General features: G+C 39.7%; 1 protein-coding gene across 5 annotated transcripts in view; it reads right to left on the reverse strand.

Annotated features, from left to right (window-relative positions):
- Positions 1–13,301, reverse strand: part of LOC131246312 (protoporphyrinogen oxidase, mitochondrial) — a 67,073-nt gene that overhangs the window by 35,785 nt on the left and 17,987 nt on the right. For all 5 annotated transcript variants that reach the window (XM_058246286.1, XM_058246285.1, XM_058246282.1 and 2 more), the window contains one exon: positions 7,617–7,746. In XM_058246286.1, the coding sequence (XP_058102269.1) occupies positions 7,617–7,746 (130 nt within the window). The remainder of the gene's footprint in view (positions 1–7,616; positions 7,747–13,301) is intronic.

The following is a 13,301-nucleotide window of genomic DNA, read 5'->3' on the forward strand; positions in this document are numbered from 1 at the left end:
CGGTTAAAACACCTCGAAAAAATTGAAAATACAAGAGGAATGGATTATTATCATTATCACCGTACATTTGGACATCATACAGAAAGTTGTAATGCCCTCAGGAAAAAGCTACAAAAGATGATTGATAGGAGAGAAATTGTGATGGAAGAATATGACAGCAAAACAAAGATGAAGGGGTTGATTGCGTAGGTCAGCATAGACGCCCCTCGCAGTTGTGCCCACTTGCACAGGAAATGATTGATAATGGAGAAATTGCCATAAGGAAAGTATATGATATAAAAGAAGAAATGGGGTACACACGCCTAATTAGTTCAAGACTGGGGGCAATACTAATCTCGGATGATCGGTATGAGGTGATGTGGCAGTATACTTGTTAAAGATCGCAACATTATGATTTTGATTACGAAGATTATCAGAATAATACTTCTTAATCAAAAGGGGGCATGACAAGTAGAAAGATGAAATGACTACAAAAGACAAAATCATGTATTCATTTTCAAGTGAATGAATAAAAAGGGCGCAAGCAAAGCTTCTCAAGCATATCAGGCATATTAAGATTGAGCACAGCATTGATGATTTTTGTCAAACACCGATGATTATTGTCAAATTCGCCAAGTATCGATGGGTATCGCCAGAATTAGCAACTATCGCTATCATCATCAATCGCCCATATGAGATTGTCTTATTGAAATTACTATTATCGCCAAGTTGATTCACTATCTTAAACATAATATGAGTGTTCTCAGAACATTATTAGCAACGGCAAAATATCAATTATTGATTCACCATTTTTTACAGTGCAATAAACTGTGGCCAACCACATATAAAGTTGACGACAGCGATAGTAGCTTATCATTTAAGGCAGCCTAGCCAAGCCCTGTACGGCCAACTACGCATAAGACCTATCATCATCGTCTATATATGACAACAGTGAATACTTGAGTAGATCTATATACAAAGCTTCAATGACTTAAAGAGCCTGAAATCGACGGTAAACTATAATTGCCCTTTAAGCCCAGGTCTTGTCCAGTCAAGTCATGTCCAGTCAAAGTATGATCAGTCAAAAGTACACTAGATCCACTACTCAAAAGCATGAACTATGTGTACATCAAAATGCTGCAGATATATATTTCACTTTAGATATACTCAAATATGCAATTGCCTGATGAAAATTTCAAATATTGAATAAACAATATACAAAAATGCATTTCTCTTGAATCAGGTTCAAATAACAACAACAGCAAATGCCTTCAAAATATTGGCAATTATCTACTCAAAAGTTAAAATCTTCGACATTGGCAATTATCTACTCAAAAGTTAAAATCTTCGATATTGGCAATTATCTACTCAAAAGTTCTAATCTTCGAGATCAACTACTAGTCTTCAATTGCAATATATTTATTCTTCTGACAAGAGCCGTGAGGTCTTTTGCCTTCTTGATAATAAAGAAATATTATCTCACAAAATTCTCAAAGGCGGCAAAGAATAAACTAGCGAAAAATTATCGTTCTCTTTCGGTCTATTTAAAGATTCAGTTATATTCTTTAGATTTGTTAAAGGAGCAGCAAAGATTAGCCATCCTTCAAGGGTATCAGCAGGCTTTACTTCGGAAATATTATCTACTGAAGAAATCTTTATGCGAAGATTGGCCTGAACAAGGGGCATGATATATTTTCCTAAAGTAATCTATGCCTTGGTCTTTCTGATAATTTCTTATACGCGGTGGAGGAATCAATATGACACAATCAGCTGGGCAATAATCACACACTAAGTAATATTGATGACCCCACCAACACACTCAACTATAAGAAGTATGAACTAGAGAATTATGTCAAGAATAATGAAGCATGATCCAGCATGGACTTTCAAGAGTTGTTTTTTATATCAAGGCCCGGTTATATGGTCTGATGCCATAACTTCTTACTGTTCTAATAATAATATCGCAAGACCCCAAGTATCGGATCTGATGGAGATAAGGAACAAATGTCTATCAAAAGAGATAGAATCATCGTCAATAACTTTTATGGCCTTCAGGAAGTTATTAAATGAAATCGAGAGAAGTCTTATCTATGTTTCTGAATCAGCAAAGGTTCGGGAAAAATACACTCTTAGCCAGTCTATGAAGAAAAGCTAAGGAAGCACAAACTAGAAAAGACTCAGTAATTGAATTTATAGAGCCAGAAATAACGTCTCCAAAAGCATGATATAATGCGAAGCACGATGACAAGCACAAAAAGAAGACAACTCAATCATTATCCTATTGCAAATATTATAAATATTCTAAAAAGTTTTTCAATATATACTTCATGAAACTAAATTGGAAAATTATGATATCGTGAAGTACTAATTCTGATTAATTTGGTAGGACAGATTACCATTCGAAAGCTTGGGTTGTGCGGATCATGAATAAAGGAGACAATCGAAAAAGTTGTTGCAGTAGGAGCAGCATTAGAGAACAACTCTCTAAATGCAGAGTTCAAAGAAAGAGTTGCAGAAATTAATCAAGGATACCGTTGCAGCAACTACATTGAAAGATAGTTCTCTGGCCAAGATACTCAAAAACGAAGTCATCACAGCTGTTACAGTGACGGGTTTCGATGAAAAGAGAATTTAGCCTCCCTATTGAAGCATCCGCTCAACACTGCTGGCTGGGGGCAATTAATCTTCTGGTCGAGTGTGATCATTTAGTCTTCCATGCAAGTAGGGTCATCCAATCATCCTTTAGTTGTAAGTCATTCGGTTCTTCGAAGAAGACCGATCCTTCATTTGATTTCATAAATCAATCAAAGAAGGATTGAGGGGGCATCTGTTGGGGCATAAAAATATATACATTTCTCTCTAGAAGTCTCAATGAAGAAATTCCATTGTGATCCTTGTTAGAGTGCAAAGGCCCTTGCCTGGACTCCTGTTGTGCGCCCCTTCCTGGGTTCCTGTTGTGCGCCCCTACCTAGACTCCTATTGTGCGCCACCCCTGCTGAAGACCTGTTGTGCGCTGGAAGCTGCTGCGAGCTGGAAGCTGCTGCACGCTGGAAGCTGTTGTGTGCTGGAAGCTGCTATGTGCAAATAGCCCTCTCACATGTGTGAGAAGTCTATAAATACTGCACCCCTCTCCTCATTTGAGAGAGGACTCCTCATTTGTAGGGGGGAAGAAGTTGGAAGAGACGCTCGTCCGCCCCTCAGTAGTGTTGCGTGCTGGAAGGCGTTGCACGCTGGAAGTTGTTGCACACTGAAGGCGTTGCGCGCTGGAAGTTGTTGCGCGCTGGAAGATGTAGTGCGCAGATAGCCTTCACACGTGCAAGACGCCTATAAATGAGTCTCAAGGAACTCCCAGAGGAGAGAAAAGTGAAGCATAATGGAAGATCCGCACAATGGAATTATGGCACAACGGAATTATGGCACAACACATTATGACACAACGGAATTATGGCACAACGGAATTCTGGCACAATGGAATTATGGCACAACCCAAGTTCACGAAGTTTCCATCTCTTCTTAGATTGTGCACCAGTATTCTTGCCGAAAATGCCCCTTCCTTGATCAAGTGCGCCAGTTGTCGGATTCATAAGGGAAAGTAAAGAAAATGTGAAGCACAGAGAAAGAACTCCAGGAGAAAGACGAGTGTCCGTACGACTGAAAGGATAAGTGGAAGAACGATCAATGCTTATCGCACAACCAAATCAAGGGCTTTAAGTCTACATAACTCATCTGCCTTTACAATAAACAACAAAAGCGTCGAAATGCTGATAAAATTGTCATTGAACTGTCTTTTTCTTTCATTCATTATGTCTATTCATTATAATCTATCTTAGAATCAAGGGAAATCAAAGGATGTAAATGTAACGTCTCGGAAAAATCCGTACAAGGACCCATGTACCACCTCAGGCGGAAATCACCCAGGACCAGAACCTTTAGCAATTAGGTTAAGATTAGTAAGTGTTAAACTAGAGTACTTGTGAAATTAGCACTAATCACTTTAAATATGATCTGCAAGACCCAAAACATGCAGAGTCATTGACGCCACATTACCCTGAAATCTAGAATCCATCCCTAAACCCGGTTGCTCTCGGGAGCACACCGAAACTCCATATCGGACCTGGACCGCACGTTGAAAGTCCGATAACCGCAAAACTATACGGTTATGACCGCATTACTGGACTTGACAACCCCCTCGGAAATCAAGTCTTAATTGTGTCTAGAAATACACAACTTGAGCCTGGAGCAAAGTGTGTAAGAAACGTGAATATCTTTAGAAATAAAATCCGAATTTAAGTAAACTGAGTCGTGTCGCTTGCGGGCCAAATATAAGGATTCAGACCATCAGAATCTGACCCAAATACACCCTCGGATCAGGAGAAATTTCCCATACATGGCAATGTACTTGTGGCCCTGATCGAGTGACGGTGACCGTTGAACTGAAACTGGTCCGCCACGGTCGATCTGTAAACCCGATCGGAGCGAAAACTCAGCCTGACCTAGATCCAATGTCAGGGAGCTTAAGTCCGACCGCACGCAGAAAAGGGGGCTCCAGAAGTGCTCCGTTGGATCGGAACAACCAATCTTTGGACATAACCTAAGTATACCATGGCCCTGGGGCCATTCCCATCAGTTTTGGGCCTATATAAGGGCCTTAAACCCTCTCTCTTATATTCCATACGAATTTTAAACCCTAAGAAAGAGAGGAGAGGAAAAGGAAAGGAAAGAGAGAGAAAGAGAGAGAGAGAGAGTTGGAAATCCATTCTGGGATTTGATCCCGTTGCTCCACGCACTTAGCCACCCTATCTGAATCACTAATCCAGCGTTTCCGACAATGTACTTGGGTAAGAAAACCTAACCATAATCTGTTTTAGGGTTTCAGATAGTGTAAGTTATGAAATAGCTAACCTAATTCATGCTATAGGTTGTCAATCCGCCGTTGACAAAGACTAAGTGTCTAAAACGAATCCGTTACGTGTTTACCGGCGTAAGGTGCGGACTATAAACGTATAGGTTATGGTTTTCAAGGCTTTCAATGTCGGTTAATGATTTATTACTGACATGGGTGCTATTTCACATGCCAAATACGATGTTTGTTTCGCATTTCAGATATATATGAACTATATTGAGTTTAGTGTATTCCATGTATTTGTAGGAAGGGTCGTATACGTATGGAATTTGAAAATGTGTTTGCCATGATTAATTGTTGTGTGTTTATACTAATTGTATGTGTAACAACTCCTTGGCGAAAGGATTTGCCGCAATACATGTTATGGCCAACATACATCGTGTATGTTAAAAAGTGTGGTCTAAGTATTTGTAAAAATGTCCGAATGAACTAGTAGTTAGTAAATTGTACTTTATATGATTGTTGAGATATGATTCTCAACTACCTTAATTATGTGTATAATTTCCTCCATGTATTTATGCTATAGTGTCTGTTTAGGTATAGAATGTATATGTGTGAATTCATGTTTAAGTTGTATTTCCTAATATGTTCAAATGATTGTATGAATTAAATTATTGATTCATTGCTGCCTTGATTTTCTCATATGATTATCTGCTGAAGTTGAATACGCTTGGGACTATGATATAGTCCAGGCAATCGGTAACAGGCCCTGATTTGGTGGCTGAGGTTGTTTTCGCCCCACAAGACGTGTTCGATGAGTCCGAGCCGTACTTCGGTTGTCAACAGTGGTTAGGCCACACGGAGTGCTCATGCACTTCATGTCGATCAATTCGATATGCGTTCGTACCAGTCGAGCTCGTCAAGTAACCCGATTGACCCGAGGTATGTTCACCATGTATGGACGCTACTGCTTGAATCTAAGGTACTAAACTCACCAGTGGAAGAACCCCTTTAACCTTGGCACCTCGATCCGCTAAGACTCATGAGCCGAGTATGGTGGTATAGGACACCGTGGTCGAGCTGTCGGCTTACGCTGGGGTGACGAGCCTCCCCGTAGTGACCAGTGAGCAACCCAAACTCGTGAGCCGAATACGGTGGTATGGGACACTATTCGAGCTGTCGGCCTACATCTAGGTGACGAGCCATTCGTAGTGACCTCGAGCATACTCTAAGACTGCGCCGAAGCGACGAGTCTTTCCATAGCAATTAGAGTATAAACTAGGCCTACACTAATCAGGTGACGAGCCCTTTGTAGTGACCTAGAACCGTAACATCGTATGAGAATTGCTAGGACTGACGACCCTAGAATGAATCATTGTTTGGGAATTGATATAAGGGAGGTACCTTAGCTTTCCAATCCTGCTATATGAAAAGGACTAATAAGAACTTGGTAATCACGCTCATGCACTGCATTACGTGTGCGTTTGGCATAGCAGGTCAAGAACTGAGGAAGTGTTTCATGCGCGATCGTGAGATAAAGTCGCTGAGGGAGCGCAGGCGAGGGCATGCATCATTATTTCATATCATTCTTGCATTAATCAGAGTATTTAGGGATGTTTGATTGTGCTATTTTATCATTACTGCTTGACTGAATTAATAACATGTTAACCTTTGCTTTATAGCTCCACTGAGTTGATCACTCCCACGTTATGGGACGGTGTTTTAAACACCAACCAGACCCTGTTGTAGTTTCAGGTGATGGCGCAGCCTGCGAGGCAGAGCTAGACTTTGAGGATGATGAGGTGGCATTCTCATACATGCAATATTTAGGCGGGTTTACGTAGACTATTCTGAATCGACGGGGCTTCAGGGCTAATACTTTGTAGTGGACCACCACATTTTGACATTTTGTATTTTGAAATAATACTTGTAACTATTTAACCTGGTAACATGATTATACTTGGGAGACTCACAATCACTAACACACTTTATATACTTATCACAGTCTTCCGCTTGCGTAATGTAACTGTCTCCGGAGTATGATATGTTGTTTTGGTATAATCTCATTCATGTTAAATGCACTAATATGGACAACATTTAATCATCATTATCCATGTTGCATAAGTGATGCGTTGGAACTCGGGAGTTGGGCCGATGCTCGACCCCCGATTTTCAGGGCATTACAGTAAATGAACTCAGAATAAATAGAATACTTTGTGATCATTGTTCTCTCATTCTTTCTTTGTTATCATTGAATGAAATCCCTCAATTCAAATGCATTTGTTTCTTGTTCGAAACACCCACTTAGACTGAGGCTAGACCCAAATGCAACCCAACTACTTTTCAGGCATAAGGTGCTAGGCTTGGGCCAAATAAATAGGTCCAAGGCTTGCCCAAGGCCGAAGTCCAGGAAAGGCAAGCTAACCAGCCTGTTGGCACCCTTGGAGAAAACAGCAACTTCAGAACATTTAGTATCAAGCTTCATGGTTACAAGTTCAATCCCAGCTGATCTGTGGAGAAAAAGGAACCAATAATATCCTGAGAACAATGACAAAATCTCCAAGAAATCCCCATCCCTAGAAATTGCCAAGAATGAGATCTGTCATTATGATTAAGACAGAACCAACTAAAATAACAAAAACCAACTAAAATAACAAATTATTGTAATAAAAATATTGTGCAGCTATTCCCAAAGCCAAAGCACGCATAAGAACCAAGGTATGAGCTACAAGACGCATACTATATCCATCTCCTCATATGGAATAAAAGTATTTTTGCATGTAATAAGGCTTACCTGCATCCCACCCTGAAATGAAAATGAACCACGTTGGCGTTTCCTTTTCACTGAAGTTTTCTTTCTTCCATTTTCTTCTCCTTTACCAGATAATTTAGATCGGATAGCCCCAACTATGATTGAACCAAACCTGATAATAGGACCAATGTAACACATTCACTAGCATCGGACCATGCAACAAACACGAAGTAGTTCTCTTTTAAGTGAAAGGCATTACCATTTACATTATATGTGTCAAAGTTTATCTTATACTAACATGTCCGACACTTATGGACGTGGTTCGTATAGAACTAGCTTTATGTTTAATATCATCTTTTATTTTTGGGATACATGTTTACCAATGTCTAACACCCTGTATTAGTGTCAGATCACGATACACATGTTAGCATCCAAGTTATGTAGGGTATAAAAGGTGAAGACTTCAATCCAGAGTTCTTGTTATATATCATGTAGGGATAGGAGACACAATGTTGAGTGTAATTTATACAACACCTAAAAACTTCTGATAAACAGTAACCAATCAAAAATATCCATTTAGTTTGCGAATTGTGAAAGGAACATTGATTATAAACTATTTCTGTAATTAAATTTCCCTAAAGACGGATCAATGATCAAATTATATGCATACTTGTGAAATTGTGAAGGATAAGAACATTTTACGGTTAATATGTCAAATTACATATCCTAAACATGGTAAGAACATTTGGAAGCTCGGTTGTCCAACAAGGGTTGCTATTTTCTGTTTGGTCAGCTTCGACAAAATGTTTACTCTAGTTCATCTCAGAATGAAGGCAGAGAATTAACAAGAATGGGTGCTATTTGTCTTGCAAGAGGGAGAGTAAATTAGTTGCCTTCTTATTCATACTCAGGAAGTGTAATGGTCGATCCTTAGCTTATTCGAGGTGTCTTAGACAATGCCAGTGATGGTATAGAAATGAATCTCCTTAAAACCTGGAATATTGGCTTTAAATCCACTAGAGGTAGCATTCTTTGGCACTTGACTCTACCTGCAGTTTGGTGGCCTCTCTGGGGAGAACAGAATAATAGGGCTTCAAAGAATAGACATCAAGGGAGCAGTCAGATTGCAAAGGTCGGAAAAAGGATTACTGTGTAGGCTCTAATATCAAAGGCCTTTGAAGGTGTTAGTCATGATTTGCCAAGTGGTTGGCCATAAGTCACTTAAGACGGCTGTCCCTGAAATGAGAATCACAATATTTGAACCTGCCTTCAATATTGATATGGAAGCTGAATTTTGACGGGCGCTCAAGAGGCAACTTTGACCGTGCTAGAATGTGGGGATCATTATAGATGATCACTATGGCACTCATAGAATTCCCATTGGGATCAAATTCTAATGAAGATAGGTTTGAGCTCTTTTGCAGGAGCTAAGAGAGCTCTCTAGCCTTCAAGCTCCCCCCTACTATCATCGGAGTCTCGGGTAATGTTATCAGATGGGCAACCTCATCCAAAGCACGCCCCTGGCACTATTCGCATTTGGGTGATAGAGATAAGAGAAATTAAGGAGACCATCTCAGCATCCTTCTCTCATGTTTATAGGGAGATGAATGATGTAGCAAACAATCTTGCTAGAAAGAGTTCTTGTCTCCATTTTTTTGTGGTTGGCAACTCACTCCTTCTACGATCCTTTTGTGATATTAAAATCTTGCTTAATCTCCAAAAAAGAAAAAGGAAAAAATAAATAAATCTAAAGACAAGTAGTGTCCAAGTTACATATGGTGTAAAAGATCAAGATTGTGATACATAGCTCTTGTTCCATATCATGCAGGAACGAGGAGACACCAAGTTGAATGCAATTTATATAACACCAAGAAACTCCGGGAAATAGTAACCAATAAAAAGGATCGAAAATTGTGGTTTGTGAAAAGATTGTTGCAGATTAGCTATTTCTGAGAGTAAATATCATTAAAGTCAGACCAATGATCAAATTCCATGCATACTTGTGAAATTCTGAAGCATAAGAACATTGTGGTTAACATGTCAAAGTAACGTGTCCTAAATTTCCTTTAAATAGACTAGGCTCTTCTTGCTTAATGAGACTAGTTTAATGTGTTGGGTATTGGAAGGTTAAAGGATAAAGTTATTTGCCTTCAGTTTTCAGTTTGCTGGGTGGCTATGTAGATTCCAACATGCTCCACAGTATGATTATTGCAACCATAGTTGGTACATTCAACAACATTGAGAAGAGATATGGCTAGCTGCTCTGTAGCCAGAGAAGGAAACTTCATTGCCTTCTGGCTCTCTAATCTGTTGTTCATTATGTAGCTGGGAAGAGAATGTAAGTACATCACTAGGAAGCAATGAACTTTCATGGAAATCCTAATATTGATTAGATCAACAAGAAACTGAAACAGCATTTGCATTCTTAAATCCTTGTGTGGATTTTCAGTAACCAAAGTGTGTGGGCATCTGGAAGAATGAAAAAGCCCACATTCCTCCCATTTTTCATGTCTTAGTACCAAAGCAGCAAAAAGGAGCAAGTGCTAGGCAAGAGCAGTAGCAGAAACAAAATGTAGAAAATAAGCTATGTTATGATCTAAAACTACTGCAAATCCCAAATCCAAAGTTGGAGCAGCACCCTAACTAGAAGACTAATTTAACAACTGTTCATATTGATTTCTGGAAGTACTATGCAATTACACTAGCTCCTCGTTTCTGGTTTCTAACATCAGCTTCCAAATGAAAAAGGTTTTGTATTTCCTTGTGGAGTAAAGAGGTGATTTGATCATATCGTTTTTTGGTTGCAAGAAACTAGGGGTGTCAACAGGCCGGATTAGGGCTGGGCCAAGCTCAGTCCAAGCCCAGCCCACATTGTTCAACCAAAGTCCAAACCCGACCTGGGCCCGTGACGGACCAAAACAGTCCAACCCGAAATGTTTATGCTAGAGAGAGAGAGGGAGATGGGTTGTTGTTGTTAGGGAGGGGGGATGGGTGGGATTTTAATTATTTCATATATTACAAAGTTGCCCTTGCAAACCCTAATGGGCCAGATTCGGGCCAGGCTGACAGGCTGTCGCACTTTGTGCAAACCCAGCCCCGATTGAAAATGGGCTTGAATGTTAAGCCTGAACCTGGCCATCGGGCCAGATACTCTAGCCCAAGTCTGGCCCGAAAGCCTGTCAGGCCAGCCCGGCCCATTGACAGCCCTTCAAGAAACTGAGAAATCTTATTGAGATGGAGATATAGCACCCATGACTTACAAAAGAGTCATCTGATTTGTCTCTTTCTAATCAGGAGCAATTTGAACATAAACATGAACATTTACGACCATAGCTCACACACCCTGTAAACATCTACTTCCAAAACAAAGTTGGAAACTTTGAATGACATCGACAGAAAGAGTTTCAGCCTTTCAATTCTGCAAGTCTGAGGCCAAATGTAGTGCTTGTATTGCCTATAGTTGTTGGAAACTTAGCTACCATCTGCTTATTTCCATTTTAACTGACATCCTTGTAGAACCACTCAATTGAATACCACTGCTTCAAGTCCCAACTTTGTCAAGTTTATAAGCAACAACGTGTGCGTTGTTGGCTGACAAAGAAATAAGGAAAAATAACCTCATTAAAGAAAGAGGATTTTGGAAGAGTTTATTTATAAAAAATTACAGGATGTTTGATGAACTTAATTATCATAAATACACAATTTTTGAAGAATTTATTCATCGGAAAATAAATCACTTAAGAATTTTTTATATATTGTAGGGAAATATCTATCTTTGGGCAGGCGTATTACTCTAATCAAAGCTGCCCTATCAGCCATGCCAGTCTATGATATATTGTAGTTACAATGCCCCATGGGTCTCATTTGTAAGTTAAACAATTGGAAAAAGACTCATTTCACATGGGTGGGAAGATAGCTGAAAATACCATCTGTTGGAATGGAGTGAAATGTTTGTAGGTGCTGGTGGTATGGGGAAGCAGGACTCAAATCGCTGAACAAGCAGTCTAAGGGAAGTGGCTTTGGCATTTTGGGGAAGAAGGGTATCCTTTGTGGAATAAGAGTGGTGTCCCTCAAATATGGATCGCAATATGTTTGGTGCACTACTGCATCTTCAAGATTCAGATGTTTTGGGGTTTGAAAAGCTACTTCGAGAATGAAAAGCCTATTTGGGGAATCGGCTAAAAGGTCAGCAACATGACTCTATGCAGCAGATTCAATTCATCTTACAGTCTGGCCACAACGAGGTCAAAGGTCATCTAGGTTTATGAAAGGGTCAGCATGCAAATTGTATGATTGCCTCTCTTCTTTGTTTGAGAGCTTGTAAATGGAGCTAAATGGGAAATGAGATAAATGAATTGGGAGTAAATGGATTACTCAGTTGTGTTTGAATGGGAATAAATGAAATGCATTTGAAATCCAAATATTCTGTTTGGATGGTAGTAAATGGAAGGAATTGGAATGCATCGGAAATTTTCAATATATTCACAGAAACATATGAAATATCCCAAATCAGCTTTAAAATCCCAAATTAGTGTACATATGTGATATTTAACAAAATGATTGTAATAAGCCCATTGAAATATATACTTTAGCCAAAAATGAGGAAATTTGGAGCCTCAGGCAGGCCACATATGTTAGGATCACAAACAAGCAACTTGCCAATGTTTTTAAACAATCCATTTAGATGGCCAACCTTTGGACGGTTTGGATCATTCTATTGGTGTGATTTAGCGATAGCCAATAATTGGATTGTTTCGGAGTATCATCAACATGCCATGTGTATGGCAAACATGCGCGTAGTGGCACCTTTGTTTACTCCTGCAACTCTCCAAGGGAGCCCAAAAGGGCATTTCACAGCCCCTACCATTCTCCCACCCCCCCCAAAAATAAATAAATAAATAAATAAATACTTCCAAGAGAGGATTTCATTTACAAGCCCATATACTCCCATTTCATTTCATTTCCATGCATTTCCTCCCATCCAAACATACCTAAAATGCCATTTACCTTCATTTACTCCCAATTCCCCCCATTTACCTCTATTTACTCCCATCCAAACGGCCCCTTCAAAATAAACTTGAGGGGAGAGGAGGATTTGATGGGGCTCTTTAATCAAGGAGGGATAGGAGGGTGTGGAAATGGTCGAAGGATGAGATTTTCGGTCCGATCTTTCTATGATAATTTGGAGGGGAGGCAGAAGAAGGGTTTCAATGGCTTGGTTATGGGAAGTGAAGGCATCACCTGGAATTGTCTTGTTAGCCTGGTGAGTGGGCAGAGACAAAGTTATCATTTGTGCAATATGTAGAAAATCATTATCAATTGGATGTTTTATGTTCCTACGGGGCAAGGAGACTTTGGATCACTTATTTGTCAATGCCCATTTGCCACAATTTGAGCGTGCTTCAATCAGTTCAGTGCAGCCTGGTCTACATGAGCATCAGTGATAATGCTTCTTCTTCTTATTTTTATTTTTCTTTTTTGAAAGATGCATCAGTGGTAATGCTCCTAGAGGTGTGGAAGGGGACAGGGAGAAATCTGTAGAATTTGTCTTCTTGAGCTTTATTCAATTATGAAGGAGAGGAACAATGGAACATTTAATAGTAGATCAGAGACCATGGAAAGTGACTGATAAAATTCGGCCTCACGTGCTCTTTGGCAAAATCCCTTCAAGATATTTGAGGGGTGCTGTCCCATGATATCTCAAGTGAGGCGGGAAGGATATTCATA

Source organism: Magnolia sinica, chromosome 5 (genome assembly GCF_029962835.1).
Source record: "Magnolia sinica isolate HGM2019 chromosome 5, MsV1, whole genome shotgun sequence".
In the NCBI taxonomy this organism is placed as follows: Eukaryota; Viridiplantae; Streptophyta; class Magnoliopsida; order Magnoliales; family Magnoliaceae; genus Magnolia; species Magnolia sinica.